Raw genomic sequence first — 19490 nt, 5'->3', positions numbered from 1 at the left:
TATGTATATGCGCATATATATATATATATATATATATATATATATATATGCATGTGTGTGTCTAGGTTTTCAACAACACGCTGGCCACTGCGGATTGGTGATGATGGTGACACACAAACCCTTTCACAATGTTATCTCTTTTACCCCCAAGCTATTTGGAACTTTCCAAGCCAGCCGTTTTCTTTTTCAAATACATTATGCAATATATTTTTTTTGAAATTTTCGTCATAGAGAGGTCAGGTTGGTCTCATTATTTGGGAAAATGCCTGAAGTTTCTCATAAAGTTATCAAAAGTATGCAAAAAAATTTGAATAGCAGTTTTTTTTGCAAGGACGTACCGGTACGTCCATGGGGGTAAAGGGATGAGTTTTGTGAAACGTACCAGTACGTCCACTGGGGGTAATATTAAGGTATCCCACCTCAGAGAGGTTTATGCATTAAACCATCTCCCGTAACAAAGTTGGTTCCAAAGAGAGACAACGCAATAGTCACTGCCATACTCATCTTGGACCTTTTGAGTAGTAGAATAATTGCATGTACAAAAACATTACCAAACTAAATAATACCAAGAGCATGCACAGAATGCTCATTAGTGACACGTGGAGTTCCCTACTCACTGTCAGGTGTTTATCCACATAAAATAAGAAATAAGACATTGACGAATTATTTGGAGGACCTACCAGGAATAAGGGTTAAGATATCGGCTACCGCCCTTTGACTTCACGTGATTTACAAATCATTTTAAACGAAACAACGAGTCCATTAAATTCCCAGCTTCACTGACCCCTATCTTATATGCAATCTTGCTCTGGCTGAATAGCAAAACTCTTCCTACCTAATACGTTTTACATAGAATTTATCGAACCCCAACTATTGGACCTTCGATCATTTTTTATTACTGCACTATGTTCACAAACACATTATTTATATATAAATGAATATAAATATAAATACACACATACACACACATACAAATATATATATATATATATACATATATATATATGTATAAATATATATATATGTATATGTATATATATATATATATATATATATATATATATATATATATATATATGTGTGTGTGTGTGTGTGTGTGTGTGTGTGTGTGTGTTTGAATATCAAGCACAATGGCATTTACTATAGAATTCTACCTTTGGGAATGTATATCCACTGGGAATTCCTTCAAGATAACAGCTTCTGGCTGGATATATATATATATATATATATATATATATATATATATATAGATATATATATATATACACATATATACATATATATATATATATATATATATATATATATATATATATATATATATATATATATGTATTCCTTTCTGACTGAAAATACCTTAACGTGGTGAAGGTGTACTAGTTAGGGCCACCCATAACAGGTTGGGTTGCTGTGATAAATCAAACTAAAGTCTCCCACCATCACCAATCCGCAGTGGCCAGTGTGGTAATAAAATGGCCAAATCCTACTCATGAATAATGACATTTCTGAGGCCTTTGTCCTACAGTGGACAAAAAACGGCTGCATTTGTTATTGTTGTATAAATATATATATATATATATATATATATATATATATATATATATATATATATGTATATATATATATATATATATATATATATATATATCCTTTAAAGATTATACACGTGAGAGAGAGAGAGAGAGAGAGAGAGAGAGAGAGAGAGAGAGAGAGAGAGAGAGAGAGAGAGAGAGAGAGAGAGAGAGAGAGAGAGGCCTTCCTCCCGATGTCGACTGTAAACAGAGCGCCTGGAGATGATGTTTTCTTGCAGTCCTCAGCTCAATAGAGGCGGATAAACCTCCCTTGATGCTCGACAAATAGTTCGCAGTCATTTTTTCTTTGCATTCAAACTCATCTTCCGAATACAAATACCGCTTTCGATTTTTTATTTATGACTTTTCCCCCAAAAAAATGATCTCCGAGAACTGCCAAAATGGAGTGTCAAGCGGTTTCTATTAGTTCCTGGTTTTAAAGAACTTCTATAATGGAACGCTGGGTGTTTTCTAATGGGTGTCTTGGTTTAGAGAACGAGGAACAAAAGATGCAGCCATGTGATTCATTTTCTTAAAGATTTTTTTTTTTTTTTTTTTTTGATGCTGCTTATTTTTGGTATCATACAAACAATGATACGTTTACTTAAAACCCCTAAGAGATATCAGCACGATGTGTGGCGTCACAAAAGAAAGGGGCAGTAGCCTAGTGCCTTTCATAATAGAAATAGTGATAATAATATGATAATAATAACAATAATTATAACAATATGATAATAATAACAATGATTATAACAGTATGATAATAAAATAATTATAACAATATGATAAAAATAACAACAACAATAATGATAATAATACTCAAAATAACATTGTAAGGAAAATTATCAATCGCCATAAAAACCAGTTCAGTAAAAAAAACAACTGACATCAAATAAACAAATGACAATAAAAGAAAGTCGGTGCTTTTTCAACGATCTATGCATAAGAAAATTGGACCAAATCTATTGCATGTGAATCACTTACTCATTTCTGATATGCAGAGCAAACTTTATTCTGTAGAAATACAATGTGAGTATAACTATTTTTATCAACTCGAACACTACGCATAAAGTAAAATGTTTAATTCCAAGTCAATCTCATTTTTAAACCTGAATACACGTTACTCACCTACCTAATCATCGCCTCCTATTATTATTATCATTATTATTATTATTATTATTATTATTATTATTATTATTACTAGCTAAGCTGCAACCTTGGTTGGAAAAGCAGGATGCTATAAGCCCAAGGGCTCCATCAGGGGAAACAGCCGAGTGATGAAAGGAAAAACGAAACAAGATAGAATAGTGTGCCTGAGTGTACACTCAAACAAGAGAACTCTTAACAGTGGAAAACCATGGTAGGGAGGCTACGGCACTACCAAAGACTAAAGAACAGTAGTTTGATTTCGGAGTTTTTTTTTTCTCCTAGAAGAGCTGTTTACCATAGATTAAAAGTCTCTTCCACCCTTAGATTTATAGCTAACCTTGGTCGGTCTTTAACCCCCTCATCTTCCTCATGGGAACACTGTCCTACAAATAAAAAAAAAAATAAATTCTTCCCGATCACAGGACTTCAACAATTTCCTTCCAATTTAACCTCTAGCGTTACGATTTCGCTAATATACTGACAAGGATTGATAGACGGATAAAGGCCGATTCACACGACCCGTTTTCTTTCCGACAGTCAGGTCGTCGTTAAAGCGGCGTCTAGCTTTACGAAGTTTACGGGTATTCAAATGCAACTGTTCACACGACCGTCAGATTGACGGCTTCCCACGGTCATCAGCCATCCGAGTCGGCTCGGCTTTCTTCCCAAGAAACCCCGGCCGGTTTGATGGCCTTTAGCCACCCAACCAACGGGTGGATGATGCTTCTTTTGAACGAGAACCCGTATCGTACCTGTTCGTTTGCGAGGCCTGCAACCTCGACGTTTCCTCATCAAGTGTACAGTTATTTCATTGTTGACAGTTTACACCATGGATGAAAAGTTAATGGAACTTGTGTGACGGTATGAGTTGTTTGACATGATGAAAAATTTTCTTCGTGAAGTAAGAAAATTTGTTTTCAGAGGTGAGAGCAAGGATAACTTTTTTTTTTTAAATAAAATTTTATCTGTATTGTGAATAATTTACGCTAATGAAATTCTTTCATTGTTTGCAATTTTTTACCGTAAGCAAACTGGAAGTCTTTCCTTTGAAGATATGGCTTCTAAGCAATTTGAGTTGCTCCTGCGTAGGCCCATTTCAGTCTTTTGTAGCTAACAGATAAACTTTGCTTTTGACATTCTGAAATATTGAAAAAAATATCACTTCATCATCTGCCAGTTCTTTATACAGTGTCCAGAACTTTACAATGGATACCAGCTTCATTTGGTTTGGATGATTTTAAAAGATGTTTCCCCTTTAGAAATTTTGATTCTCATCAATGGCAAAGAAATGGTTAAGCTTCCAAAATAAAATTACCTACAAATTATAGTTCGGAAATTGTAGTTTTAGCCAATAAAGTTTATCTTTTGGAGCTTTGAATTCCTTTTCCTCAATCTGTTCTTAAATTTTCTTGCTCTTCCTCTCTTCTTTTTCCAGTTTTTCCAGAATTTTGGCCTATTCCAGAAAATATTCTCATTATTTTCTCAGAAGAAAATATTCCCCTCCCATTTGATCGGAAGACACAATTTGATGGTGGATTAAGGTTTTCCAAACTTCTAATGATGTAGAGTAAAATGTTTTGCTTTTGCTTTACTTGGAAATGGGGTAATTTAGTCCAAGATTATCAACTTTCTTAATCACAAGAATTTTATGAAGTGGTTTTGGCCGGGGGCCACCAAAAGCTTTTCCGCATAGATTTTGAGAAAATGGCTTATGCAAATGTCGTAGGGTACATTTACGAAAGAAAGAAATATGTTTACAATAGAGTATAAATAATACTAACCTCATGATCACTTTTTTCTGTAATGTTTCATTGGCCAGTATCTAAAAGACACTTAAGAAGTAACCTACTAACACAAAATCAAAAGACATACCAGATCAATAAATCATAATAACCATGGGACCAAAAACTGAATAATTTGATTGATATTATCTAATTCGTTTCCTCTTATGTTATCTCAAAAGTTAAAGATGAAGAATCCGCATGTAAACTTCCATTCAAAAACTACAAATTTTGCAATAATTGAGAGATTGTTTTTTAATATAATTCATTTAAAAAAAAAACATAAAAATAAGAGTTTATGTATATATGCACATCTATACAAATACACAATCCTAGATCTCTCTCTCTCTCTCTCTCTCTCTCTCTCTCTCTCTCTCTCTCTCTCTCTCTCTCTCTCTCTCTCTTATATTTACTTATATATATATATATATACTGTATATATATATACTGTATATATATATACTGTATATATATATATATATATATATATATATATATATATATATATATATATATATATATACACACGCACACACATATATATACATATATATATATGCATATATATATGTATATATATATATACATATATATATATATATATATATATATATATATTGGTGGAAATAACACTAAGAGACAGAAAAAGAGCAACATGGATAAGGGAGCAAACCATAGCATGGGACATTCTAACATGGAGAGAGAAATGGACGTGGGCAGGATATATAATGAAAATAACTGATAATAGTTGGACATTAATAAAAACAAAATGGGTCCTAGAGATTGCAAACGAAGCAGGAGAAGGGAAGAGAAGACGATGGATTGACGATCTAAGAAAATTTGCGGGTATTGACTGGCATAGAAAGATCATAAACAGACGCTAGTGGAAGGACATATCTGAGGCCTTTGTCCTGCAGTGGAATACAAATGGCTGATGATAATATATACAATTATGCAAAAATACCGCATGTAACACATGAAATTTCAAGTAAATAATAATCATAAACTTTTGATATGAAATAGAAAAATAAAATATGATATGAAAATTATGTGCTTTCTCCATTATCATATAGATTAATAAACCAATTATCTTTTTATTTTTAGACGGAAGAATCCTTTCTTAGTCCGTCTTTCTGTTGCTATTTCTACTAGTCCCTTCCCATATAAACCCAATTACGGAATCTTTCTAATTTCAAGTCATTATTTTCGTAATTAGTTTATCAACATAAAAGAAAAATAGAAATTTGGGATGTCATAATTGTCATTTGAGCAACAATGTCACTAATATTTTGGCATTTTAAAATTATAATAATAATAATAATAATAACAATAATAATAATAATAATAATAATAATAATAATAATAATAATAATAATAACAATATAACAATATCAAAAATAATAATAACAATAATAATAATAATAATAACAATAATAATAAAAATAATAATAATAATAATAATAATAATAATAATAATAATAATAACACCTCGACTTCAACTACTGTCTCCTCTCCTCCCTTCTTGCAAGAAGAAGATGGATCACCCCCTCAGCCTTCTTTTTGCCACCACCCCCTATAATGCAAATAGAGGAAGCCTATATTATTGTATCACAACCCAATTGAATATTGGGTTCATTGTTCGCATTCCTACGTTGAATAAAGGGTGCTGCTAATGAAGCCTTTGTTTTGAGACTTTGTTCGGAAGACAAAGCCGGATTCTGGTCTCTTAAAGGAGGACCTTCTGGAAGAAAGAGATCCTCGGAGGAAATGCGAAGGTGATTTCGTAATGAAAGGGGAAAAGGGTTGAGTCTCTCCTTAAAAGATAATCTATAATGTTTCTTCCATGGAAATTGGAATGTTGTAATTATACTGTAAATTCAATAACAACAACAACAACAGCAAATGCAGCCGTTTCTAGTGACAAAAGCCTGAGACGTGTCTTTATTCGTGTCTAGGGTTTGGACAGTTTTTCATAACAACACTGGCCAGTGCGGATTGATAATGATGGGAGACTTTAGTAAGATCCCTCAAAGCAAACAAACCTAGTATGGGTGGTCCTGACTGGTACACCTTTGCTGATCATGGCGATAAACAAGCTCTCACCATATATATATATATATATATATATATATATATATATATATATATATATATATATATATATATATATATATATATATGCACACAGTATATATAAATTATATGTACAGAACATATATACATGCAAATACATACAGATAAACGCACCCGGTAGACGTCTCTTCAAACTTCAAAATTTCTTAGCTTGATATATCATATTTTCTTTAAGAGCATCAACCACCAGAGAGTGAATACCTACAGTAATTCTAGCTCAAAACCGTATGAAACTGAGATAAAATTACAATGATATGAATATTTCATATAGAATATGCAGCTGATAAAGTGTAGTATGTATAGTGAGTTTTACATGGTTATAAGGCAGAGGAAATTGTTTTTCTTATTTCATTACAGGGTTCTGTGCTCCAACAAAATACTGAATATATCATATGTTAGAGATTCTTGGCTCGGGTTCTTAATAAATTCACCTTCTCTTACAGGATACGGCTTTTAAAAGATAAAATCTTACTTTAGTAATACTTTCAATGTATGGAATAGAAAAAAAAAAAAAAAAAGCATTAACAAATTCTTTTGAACCCTTCTCTAATCTACAGCTATATCGTCTCCCTAAAATTCAGATCTATATTACCATTTCGGTGCACGTTTATATTCTAAAGATATCTACATTTTCAGTATATTTAAAAAATTTCTCTATAATCTATAATGTAATATTCTTTTATTCGAAATTGCTGACGAGTCATAATTTATGCCCTAAAGATGAAAAAGAAATATATATTTTTCAGCCATGGTTGGCAAGCTCTTAAGTCTTTTAATCTTTTAGAGATTTATTACCATGACTCTTTCAACGAGTATTTTATATCTTATCCGTTTCGTCACGTAACGAATGTCATTAAACAGTTTGCAGTCTCCATCAATCTTTTTCTTTATTGTATAAAACTAAATGCAATCCAAATGCAATCTAGAAAATAATGGCTTCATGGGTAGTGCCATAGCCTCTGCACCATGGTCTTCCACTGTATTGGGGTAGAGTTCTCCTGCTTGAGGGTACACTCATGCTCACTATTCTACATTATTTCTCTTCCTTCCTTTTGCTATTTTCTTAAGTTTTTATAGTTTATATATGAAAGATTTATTTAAAAATTGTTACTATTCTTAAGATATTATATTTCAATTGCTCATTACTTGTAGTTTATCTATTTTCTAATTTCCTTTCCTCACTAGGCTATTTTCCCTATTGGAGCTCTTAGGCTTATAGCATCATGCTTTTCCATATAGGGTTGTAGCTTATCAATTAATAATAATTTTAACAACATCAACAACAACAACAACAACAACAACAACAACAACAACAATAATAATAATAATAATAATAATAACAACAACAGCAGAGTGTTTTGAATATTTTGCAATTTCTACGGACATAACTACCAACTACACAGCTTGGTGGGCGGGGCTTATCACTTAGCTCTATTTACATTAACTGAAAATGAACACATATCAGGAAAACATTTATGACATGGAGTCGACAACAGGAAATAAAAAATAAAAAGTTTTAGGGTCAAGAGATAAAAAATATTTCCCTAAAATAAACAGAGCGATAACGGATTGCAGTGGGCTTTAGCGCCAGCGATGATTAAAGTGGAAGATAGTCATTTCTAGTTTTATTATTTCTTTAATTTTTGTTTTGAAAAGTAGGAATCTAATTTTGTTTTTAAAAAATTCTATATGCACGAGAGAGCAAGTTTCGTTTGCTAAAAAAAGGAGTAGGCTACTCAAGCAGATTTGTATATGTGCTATATTTGTGTTCTACTTAACATAAGTTCAAAACATGATAAAATCTAAAAAGAGCGTTGCAAAGCTTGCTTGATGCAAATACAATTTTCTATCATACGTATTTTACCCTTTCTGAATGAGGATACATTAGCGTGGAGAAAGGGTTTGCGTATCGCCATAATCAGCAATGCTATACTTTAGTCAATTCTTTTTAGTGAGGCAGATTTGCACCGACTCGCAAGCGTGTCCTTTTAGCTCTGAAAAGTTTCCTGATCGCTGCTTGGTTGGACAAGATAATTCTACCCAATGAGATAGCAGGAAACTTTTCCGAGCTAAAAGGGCACTGCTGTGAGTCAGTGCAAATGTGCCTCATTAAAAAAAATTGAGTATAGTAAGGGACACCCATACTTTGTGATCGATCAGACAAAAGTCTTATACCATCACCAATCCGCACGGGACAGCATGGTAAAAAAAAAAAATGGCCAAACCCCAGACATAATTAAAAACATGTCTGGGGCCATTGTCCTGCAATGGATTTGAACTGGCTGCATCTGTTGTTGTTGTTGTTGTTGTTCCGTTGAAGAGGTGCCAGAAGATTTCAACCTTCTGGTTTCTAAGAAAGTGCTTGGGACTGAGGTGCAAGCCTCAAGCGTACTCTCTTGATGACAGAAACGAACACAGACCAGGAAATTACACTCACACACATATGTATATATACAAAGTGTATATACCTATATCCATCTATTAACTTCTTAAATACTAAGTCTCGTAACGCTACTTCTTTGGCAAAAACACCTTCATAATTTTCTCTTCCAATTCTTGTCTTAAAGCTGAATTTTTTAAAGAAAAGACTAAAACATTGTCTATTCATTATCTACTAGGTTGGTTTGTTGTAAGGGATCAAATGAAAATCTCCCACTATCACCAATCTGCACTGGCCAAAGTGGTGATGGAAATTGGCAAAAACCCAGACATCAATTGACATGTCTGAGGCATTTGTCATGCAGTGAACTAGAAACGGCTGCATTTGTTGTTATTGTTTTGATGGAGCAATGTTTTCTTGTATAGTAAGATTTTAAGCAAAATTTTATAGATTATATGTTGAACACTTGAACATTGTCACGAGCTTTTCGAAGAGTTAAATCCAGATGGCTACATTTTTAGATCTTGAGTTAAGTATTACTATACTGCATACAGGCGTCCAATTCATAAAAGAAAAGGATGCTGTTCTGTCAGAGTTCATGAAACAATACAATCTCCTTTTAGACGAATATCCACTAACAACTTATACAGCTGAAACGGAAGAGTTATATAAACAAAAGTGAACCAGCCCCTTATGCAAGGTATATTAACGAAGATTTATTCACCTTCAGAATCCATTATGTGATTTTTTCTAGGCTCTAAGATGGATAAGCAACGATAAAGGCTTCACTTTCTAAAATAACGAGAAATGTAACTCCTTCCATGACTTCATTAGACAGAAAACTCCCAAATGATGAGAGATGCCTGAATGCTCAGGATGAATACAGCGAGACAAAAGGCATCTCCTCATACGTGAACAGGGCATTCACGCATGGCAGAAGACTTAATCGTAATTCATCCAACTCCTATCCAGTAATGAATTTATTCAGAGAGCATGACAGAAGAATGTTTGAGAAAAAACAGGGAGAAAATTAATGTCCAAAATAAGCAAGACCATGGAATAATCAATGTACAAAATATGAAAGAACAAGAAAAAATCAATGTCCAAAATAGGAAAGACAAAGGGAAAATTGATAACTAAAATAAGAAAGATTAGGGAAAAATCAATGGCTAAAATAAGAGAGAACAGGGGCAATTAATGTCCATAATAAAAAAAGAAATTAGTAAAGAGAGCAATAAACAGTCAAATATACAGTTTAAATAAGCCTCTCTCTCTCTCTCTCTCTCTCTCTCTCTCTCTCTCTCTCTCTCTCTCTCTCTCTCTCTCTCTCTCTCTCTCTCTCTCTCTCTCTCTCTCTCTCTCTCTCTATATATATATATATGTCTCTATATATATATATGTATATATGTATATATATATATATATATATATATATATATATATTAATATATACTTTGAATCAATAGGCATAGAAGGAGAGGATGCTATATGTATGCATGTATATATATATATATATATATATATATATATATATATATATATATATATAAATATATATATATATATATATATATATATATATATATATATATATATATATATATAAATATATATATATATATATATATATATTATTATGTGACGAACCACTGTGCAAACAATTACCCCTTTATAATGGGCGGTAGTTCTCTTCACACAACAAAATAGAAGTCATATGGGTAGACTTCCAAATTCACTTGTTTCTTATTACGAGTGTATAAGATTGTTGATTATGATCAAATGTATCTTCTTAAAGCTGGTTGCAGACAACAGAAGCACCAATAGCAGGATAATTGGAGGACAGGAACAATAAACTATGTTATAAACAAAACTTTAATCTTACGTTAAACAAAACAATGAAAAAGCACTTCAAAACAACAATAATAAGCAATGCAAAGTGAATGGGTGAGTAAGGTAGATGAATCTCGTGGTGAGAACAATGTATTCTAACAAAACAATAAATTTGGGGTTACCTTATAACATGTAAGGTAAGAAAACAGGGATGATTTACAGCAGGAAGGCGAGTGTAAACAAAAGATAATGAGAAGAATGGAATGAAGATGGCGCTGAAATAAGGTGATGTATTCACAAAGAAAATGGAAAAATATACTTTAGACAAATCAGATATGTTAGCATATGTACAACATATGGGGATATCACAGTCCCCCTTGTTTTTGTTTTTTTCCATTTCCCGAGGATCAACCGAGGTTATCCTTGATAATGAGTCTGCCACAATGTTTTCTCGTCCTGATATGGAGATTACTTGGATATTATGTGCAGATAGTATGTATGACCATCTTAAAAGTTTAGGGTTGAGAGTAGTGGACCTATGGAGATGCGACAGAGGAGAGTGATCGCTGTAGACGTAGATCGTGTCTTGTCCATCAACATAGATCTCGTATCTCTGGATGGTAGCTACGATGGCGAATAGTTCTTTCTCCACAGTGGGCCAATTTAGTTGGGAACCCATAAATCGTCCACTGGAATAAGAGACTGGTAACAGATCAGCTAGTGGGGGCAGGTTTCCTGTTATGGCTGTTATTGGAGCAGGATGCTGTAATAAAATGCCCTCATATCCAAGATCACTAGCGTCTGTTTGGAGATAGAATGGTTTGGTGAGGTTAGGTGCCATTAATATAGGAGGAGATGACAAGTAAGTTTTTAGCTGGTTAAATATTTTATCATGTTGCTGGCTCCAAGAAAAATTTACTTTTGAAGAAGTTAAAGCAAATAGTGGTCCTGTAAACGGTGAGAAATTTGGACTGAACTTAGAGTAATATCCTACCATACCTAGAAATCTTTTTAATTCCTGTTTGGTAGTTGGAACAGGATAAGAAGTTATGGCGCTAATATTTGCATCATGGGGTAATACTTTACCACTGCCAACTCGATGACCAAGGTAAGATACCTGACCTTTGCAAAAATTACTTTTTGCTAAATTGATCGTTAATCCATGTTGTTTCAACCTTGAGAAAACTTCTTTTACCTTTTGAATATGGTTTATCCATGTGTCAGAGGCAATAATGATGTCATCTAAATATACAAATACTTTTTCCAAGTCCTGTAAAATTAAAGACATTACTCTTTGGAAGGTGGCAGGTGCGTTGGCTAATCCGAATGGCATTACGTTATAACTAAATAAGCCAAATGGAGTGATAAATGAAGAAATTTCCTTTGCCGTTTCTGTTAATTTAATTTGGTAATAACCCTTCAACAAATCTATTTGGGTTAAGTAGGTTGAATTACTTACTTGGTCAATGATATCTTGTATTCTTGGTAGAGGATAAGAATCTTTAATTGTTAAATTATTAATTTTCCTGTAATCGGTACAAAGACGAAATTTACCATTTTTCTTTCCTACTAGGAGACATGGGGAAGCCCATGGTGACGCACTGGGTTCTGCCAATCCTTCTCTTACTAAGTAGTTCACTTCTTTCATGATACCCAATTTCTTCTGTGATGTTCGATAGAAAGCTTGTTTAATGGGTGCAGCACCTGGTTGTAGTTTGATGTCATGATCTAGCATGGTGCATCTGCCTGGTTTATCTGAAGTTATACTAGGAAATTCATGGAATAAAGCTACTAAAGATTTACATTTTGATGCAGATAAGGGTTTTAGATAGTCTGATAAGTTTTCCAAGATCTTTGAGTTTTGAGAATCCTGCCAAGCTGCAGTTATTGGATCATCTGTAAATTGATCCATAGGACAATCTATGTATGGTATGGCACTAGTAATCATTACCGTTTTATTTTCAGCTGTTGAGGGAGACAAATAGGCCTTTAAGAGGTTTATGTGGACTAATTGAGTAGACTTACGCTTATCTGGAGTGGCGATTATATAGTTGGTTGGCGAGATACGTTGAGTGATGGTATAAGGTCCCTGGTATTTCTCTCGTAGGGGAGAGCCTGCAAGCGGATGGTATAGCAGCACTGCATCTCCTACTTTGAAACTTCTGGTTTTAGCCTTTTTATCATAGTTAATCTTCATCTTCTCTTGAGCTGTTATCAAGTTAGTTTTGGCAATGGAGTGAAGATCTGAAAGTTTCTTGTTGAGTTCTGAAATATATTGGGAAAGAGGTACCTCATTATCTCCCAACTTCAGGATGCGTTCTTTGACTGAACTGAGGATAGTTCGTGGCCGTCGACCGAAGAGTAGTTCAAAAGGTGACATACCAGTAGACTGATTTCGAACTCCTCGTATGATGTACATGATCAGTTCCAAATCGCAATCCCACTCGTTACCTGAACTATGGATGTATTTCCGGAGAAGATTTTTAATGGTCTGGCGAGTGCGTTCTAATGCTCCATTGGTCTGTGGATGGTAAGCTGAGGATGAGACTTGGGTTATATGGTAATCTTTCATAGCTGTTTTAAAAGCATGACTCATGAAATTGGTTCCTTGATCACATTGTAGTTCAGTTGGAAATCCTACAACAGTAAATATGGACACTAGTGACTTTAGGATGTTCTTGGCTGAAATGTTTCTTAAAGGTACTGCAAATGGATAACGGGTAGTTGGGCATAAGGCCGTAAGCAAGTATTCATGTCCCCTTTTTGTCTTAGGCAAAGGGCCTACACAATCTACTATGATCTTACTGAAAGGTTCTTTAGGCACAAGTATAGGTTTTAAGGGTGCAACTGGTACTTTTACATTAGGACTACTTACTTTTTGACATGTTGTACATGTTTTTACGTACTCTTTAATGTCATTCTTCAAGTTTGGCCAATAAAAGTCTTGACTGATGCGTTCATATGTTTTAGTGATACCAAGATGAGAGTCAGCAGAGTGAGACAATTCTAGGATCAGAGGTCTTATATCCTTAGGAACAACTACCTGGAATAGATCCTTCCAGGTTTCTAGATGACTGTTCTTGCTGGACCTGAATTTTCTCATTAGTACATCATTATTAATATAAAAATAAGAACACTTGTTGGTATCCTTTGGTTTCACTTGGTTGAAACACTGCTGTAGAGTGACATCTTTCCTTTGTTGATAGCTAAAGGAATCAGGTTGGATCTTATATGTACTCATCAACTCGTTGAAATCCATAGGTTCAGAGACTGGCAACGGGTTTGATGATGATTCAGTAGGGGTGTCCTTTTTCCTGCTTCGTGTCACTGCTAAGCATTCTTCCTGTACAACATCACCTGGAGATACTGCTATTAAGTTTGTTAAGACAACAGAGTTAGCTATGTCATTACCCAGGATTACATCTACATTTTTGCATGGTAACAGTTCTGGATTTACAGCTACTTCAGTAGTTCCAGAGAAATAAGGACAATGAAGGTTTACATTAATGAGAGGCAACATAGACTTACTGGTTAAGTCATTAACTGCAACATACCTGTGAGTTTCACCTTTAGATAGTATTACTTTAGGAGAGACGATCGTTTGAGAGGATCCAGTGTCTCTGAGTATGGTTACAGGTTTACCATTTATTTTGCCTGAGCAAGTGAAGGGTGCAAACGCTTGGGACTCGTGTGATGCACAATGGAAGGTCTTTTTCTTCTCCACCTTAGGTTTTGGTTCCTGTTTGGGCAGATTCATTTGCTTAGGAGAGAATTGAGGGGGATTAGGTTTTCTCTTTAAGTATGAAGCTGCACAATGTGGATCAGGACATTCTGAAATATGATGTCCTTCTTGTTTGCAGTATGTACAAGTTTCCTTAGGTCTAGTTTCTCTATAAGGGGTTTTACCTACTTTATGAATAAGAGCATAGTCATCTGCCTTTAAAGCGGCTTTCTTAGGGTCAGATTCATTCTGCTCTCTTAGATACACATTAATGCTACCTGGTATTTTCCTTAAGAACTCCTCCATTACTATTAAATCTTTCAACTGCTCGAAAGTTTTGACATCTACTTTGTCTACCCACTTCTGAAACTGTTTAATCTTTCCATTCATAAATTCTAAAAAGGTCTGCTGAACTTTCTTCTGACTATTACGAAATATTTGCCTATAACCTTCCGCAGTAATAGAATAAGCATCAAGGATTGCCTGTTTAATTATGAAATAATCATGTTCCTCTAACATAGTGGCACATACAGATAATGCTTTACCTTTAAATGAGTTCCGGATGATCAAATACCATTTGTCCTGAGGCCAATTGAGATTCTTGGCTGTGTCTTCGAACACATAAAAGTAGTTATCAGGTTCCCGTTCTTCAAATGTGGGCAGCAATTTCTGCACCTTGCCCACATCAAAGGGTTCGGGAATTAGCTTACCTTCTTCCTTTTCTTTCAGTCTTATAAATGCCAGATCCCGTTCTGTTACTGTGGCCGCTTCTCTCTCAATCTGCAGCCTAACACGGAGAGCGTTGTTTTTCTGTTCACTTGCTTTTTCTTGTTGCTCCAAAGCAGTTTCCACCTTGATACGTTCTAGGGAAGCAGCGGCAGCAGCCTTGCGCTCAGCAGCAGCGGCTTTCCTCTCTTCTAACTCAGCGGCGGCAGTTGCGGCTCTTTCAGCAGCAGCGGCTTTCCTCTCTTCTACCTCAGCGGCGGCAGTTGCGGCTCGTTCAGCAGCAGCGGCTTTCCTTTCTTCTAACTCAGCAGCGGCAGTTGCGGCTTGCATCTTCATCTTTTCCAACTCCAGCTGTAGACTTAGTTTATCCAAGTCACTATTTGGATTGGTAACTGTTAGAGCTCGAACGTCAGCCAATTCTTCTTCTGGAACAATATCTTCATCTACAAGGAAGTTCAAAATATGACTGAGAATTACACATTTTACGGCAGTTGCGGGAATCTGTACATCATAATGGCGAGCTAGATTCTTTAGGTCAGTTTTTGTGGCAACTGTGAGAGATTCCACATGATCCCGTGGTGATACAATAAATTGTTGCAAGTTGAAAGGCATTTTGAATGTCGCCCGTGGCGCAAGATAAGTATAAACTAAAATAAATATCCAAACTTTACAAGAATAAGTATAAGATCATACGATCGCAAAATAACAATCTTTCGATCACAGAAATACAAAATAGCGATCACAAAATTACAAGATCGAGAGATCACAAAATTACAAAATTATATGATTAGATCACCTTACACAAAAATAGCTTAAATACAAAATTAAGTCTCGCGAAACTTACGATAATACTATTAAAACTTTTATTCACAGTTAACGACTGAACAATTATTTCTTTATACTCGAGATCTTGAGCACGCGGCTAACTACTTCATAATTACTCAAACGACACGCTTAACATCACAAACTTTTACAACAATTTTACCGAATCGGTAAACAAGGCTTTAAAACGCAAAGGTTTTTTTTTACTTTAAACATACCTAATTAGCACGTTCTAGTTTACATTTCCTTTTAATTTATACCAGCTTAATACGATAACTTTTTAATGTTACATTTTAATTTATATAAATACTATATTATTCTCGTTATGATAAAGAATCTAGTTAATAGTCAACACTTAGTTTAAAGTAATTGATTATCAGAATAATGCACAAACTGGACAAAATACGTAGTATGCGCTTTATAGATATAACAGGAGTAATTTAACACAAGTATCTAAATATTCATTTACCGACACGTAAATGTTATTTGTACACCAAAATAGTACTTTTAACACCAAACAATATACAAGTTAATTTCCTGACTAGAAATAACGATTGGAATTACGAAAATCTCCGAAATTGGAAATTGGCTAATTTCACTTACGAAATTCATATAACAAAATAAATCACTTCATAATGAAATAGAGATGGAGGAAATTTCACTTATAATGAAACTTAATTTAGTAAATCACATATAATGAAATTTGACTTTATTTCCTAAATATCACTTTTGAATGGCGATTTTAAGAAATGGCAAAATCTTAGGGCTTCAGATTTTTTTTTTTATGAGAAATCTCTGGGATACGAGATTTGAGTAGGCGAAACTTTAAAAGCTACCTACTGGGGGTATCTTCAATTAATAAGGGTGGTTTAGAAGCTGGACAATCAGCATACCTAAGTCTTAACTATATTAAGCGTGACTTGTTCCTCTTACAACCAAATGACTACCCAGACATATATTATACATAAATGTCTAATGAGAGGGAGACGAGACATCTACCTTACCTTGGAATTATTACTGTCGTCCTTTATCCTTGGTACGCCACAACACAACACTCGATACTGTTCATAATCACTGGAACTGTTCTTTCACGATTCAATCACTTGATATAAATTTGATGAATCATATCACACATCAGATCCCACATCAGATCCCGGACAGGCCCCCAACTATTATGTGACGAACCACTGTGCAAACAATTACCCCTTTATAATGGGCGGTAGTTCTCTTCACACAACAAAATAGAAGTCATATGGGTAGACTTCCAAATTCACTTGTTTCTTATTACGAGTGTATAAGATTGTTGATTATGATCAAATGTATCTTCTTAAAGCTGGTTGCAGACAACAGAAGCACCAATAGCAGGATAATTGGAGGACAGGAACAATAAACTATGTTATAAACAAAACTTTAATCTTACGTTAAACAAAACAATGAAAAAGCACTTCAAAACAACAATAATAAGCAATGCAAAGTGAATGGGTGAGTAAGGTAGATGAATCTCGTGGTGAGAACAATGTATTCTAACAAAACAATAAATTTGGGGTTACCTTATAACATGTAAGGTAAGAAAACAGGGATGATTTACAGCAGGAAGGCGAGTGTAAACAAAAGATAATGAGAAGAATGGAATGAAGATGGCGCTGAAATAAGGTGATGTATTCACAAAGAAAATGGAAAAATATACTTTAGACAAATCAGATATGTTAGCATATGTACAACATATGGGGATATCACAATATATATATATACATATATGTATATATATATATATTTATACTGTATATGCTTATAGCATCTTGCTTTTCCAAATAGGTTTATAGCTTAGCTTATAATAATAATAATAATAATAATAATAATAATAATAATAATAATAATAATAATAATAGCGAGAATAATAATAATAATAATAATAATAATAATAACAACAACAACAATAATAATAATAATAATAATAATAATAATAATAATAATAATAGTAAAATGATAATAATAATAATAATAATAATAATAATAATAATAATAATAATAATATTGTTTTGCAGAATATCCCACAAAACAGCGCAAGGACTAGCCTTCATAAAAAGAACGATCTTACCGAATAAAAAGAAACTATTGCCTATGGGCAGAATCTGTATAAACGAGCGGAAAAAAGAATATACAGTCGACTTAATTTAATATCATTTACTATAAGAGAGAGAGAGCACGGTTCCTCGAAGGGTGAAAGAAAGAAGGACCGAAATAATATATAAGTTTACATACTCGATCGCGTTAAAGGAAGTTCCAGGTGGTATCAAAGGGGGTAGGGGAGAAGCAGAGCTAGATCACTACTTAGTAAAATCTATCACTCCTGAATTGATTTCCAGCGACTGACTTTTATTTCACTTGAAGATTTCAAGCCATTTAAAAGGGCAATCTTCATTAATGCAATGAATCAACCAGTTTTGATCATGGAAAACAATCGCATGGAATAAAACATTTGTCCCCAACGTTTAGGGAAAAAGATTTTTCATGTTGTCCCCATAGACAAATGATTGGTGAAAGATTGTCTGATAAACATTTCCTTCAAAGACAGATTGTGAAATGTGTTATCTTTAACCAATAAGGAGCAGTAAGATTAAAATTGCACATGTATCTGCTTTCTGTCATGATAATTCGATAACAATAAGAAAATTGACAGATAATTCTAAATAATAAATAACCACGTGTTAGTGATTGAAACATATCTTGGATATGCCAGTTCCTATTCTTGCAACATAAAAAAATACTAACAAATTAGAACAGATTTATCTGGATCACTATCCTCATAGTGCCACAAAAAATGCAAACTTTGAATGAAGTGATCTACATAATTTCACGCTTTGACCAAACCCCGTCGGTGTTGAAGATTCATAAACATTCTCATTAGAGATGCTGTCAATAACCTTCCCGCTGGAATAAAAGCAAAATATGCCAGAAATCGAATCGGAAATCACAATGAGCATCACCTATGAATACATAATGTTCATATCCTTTATCGATAAGCGCTTCAATGTTTTCCCAGCAGTAGGAAGAGTCAATATCATCGTTTTGAAATTAAAAGCGAACTGATGCGTACTTGATAAATTTGACTTCTGGAAATAACCACATTTTTAAGGTCATAATCTTCATCACATGATTTTTCATTTGACACTTGGAAATCATCGCATGTTAAAACGTCACTTCCATTTTGGTATTTGATTTCCTTCTAGAAAATTATCACTTTCATTTTTAGTTAAAGAAATTATGTCCTGATTTACTGGCAACAATCACCGACAAACACACACATGTATATACATATGTATATATATATATATATATATATATATATATATATATATATAAATACGTATATATAT

At 33.8% G+C, this 19490-nt stretch overlaps 1 protein-coding gene and 1 long non-coding RNA gene across 2 annotated transcripts in view; both read right to left on the bottom strand.

Moving 5' to 3' along the window:
* Window positions 1-19490, bottom strand: part of LOC137626321 (uncharacterized) — a 348693-nt gene that overhangs the window by 107018 nt on the left and 222185 nt on the right. The gene's annotated exons all lie outside the window — the stretch shown is intronic.
* Window positions 11450-17845, bottom strand: LOC137625943 (uncharacterized). Its single transcript, XM_068356990.1, has 2 exons — window positions 12040-17845; window positions 11450-11645 (listed from the first exon to the last, which is right to left on the bottom strand). The coding sequence occupies exons 1-2, from the start codon at window positions 15901-15903 to the stop codon at window positions 11592-11594; spliced, it is 3918 nt and encodes a 1305-aa protein (XP_068213091.1). The 5' UTR covers window positions 15904-17845; the 3' UTR covers window positions 11450-11591.

Source organism: Palaemon carinicauda, chromosome 33 (genome assembly GCF_036898095.1).
Source record: "Palaemon carinicauda isolate YSFRI2023 chromosome 33, ASM3689809v2, whole genome shotgun sequence".
Classification (NCBI taxonomy): domain Eukaryota; kingdom Metazoa; phylum Arthropoda; class Malacostraca; order Decapoda; family Palaemonidae; genus Palaemon; species Palaemon carinicauda.
Note: the sequence above shows the minus strand (reverse complement) of the source record. Positions and strands in the feature narration are given on the sequence as shown.

Bases quoted from the DNA above. Each gene is read 5' to 3' on its own strand.
- LOC137625943 (XM_068356990.1), bottom strand. From the start codon at position 15,903: ATGCCTTTCAACTTGCAACAATTTATTGTATCACCACGGGATCATGTG. The intron at 11,646-12,039 runs GTAAAAGAAGTT...ATCTCCAAACAG, and splicing joins GGATAAACCATATTCAAAAG to ACGCTAGTGATCTTGGATAT.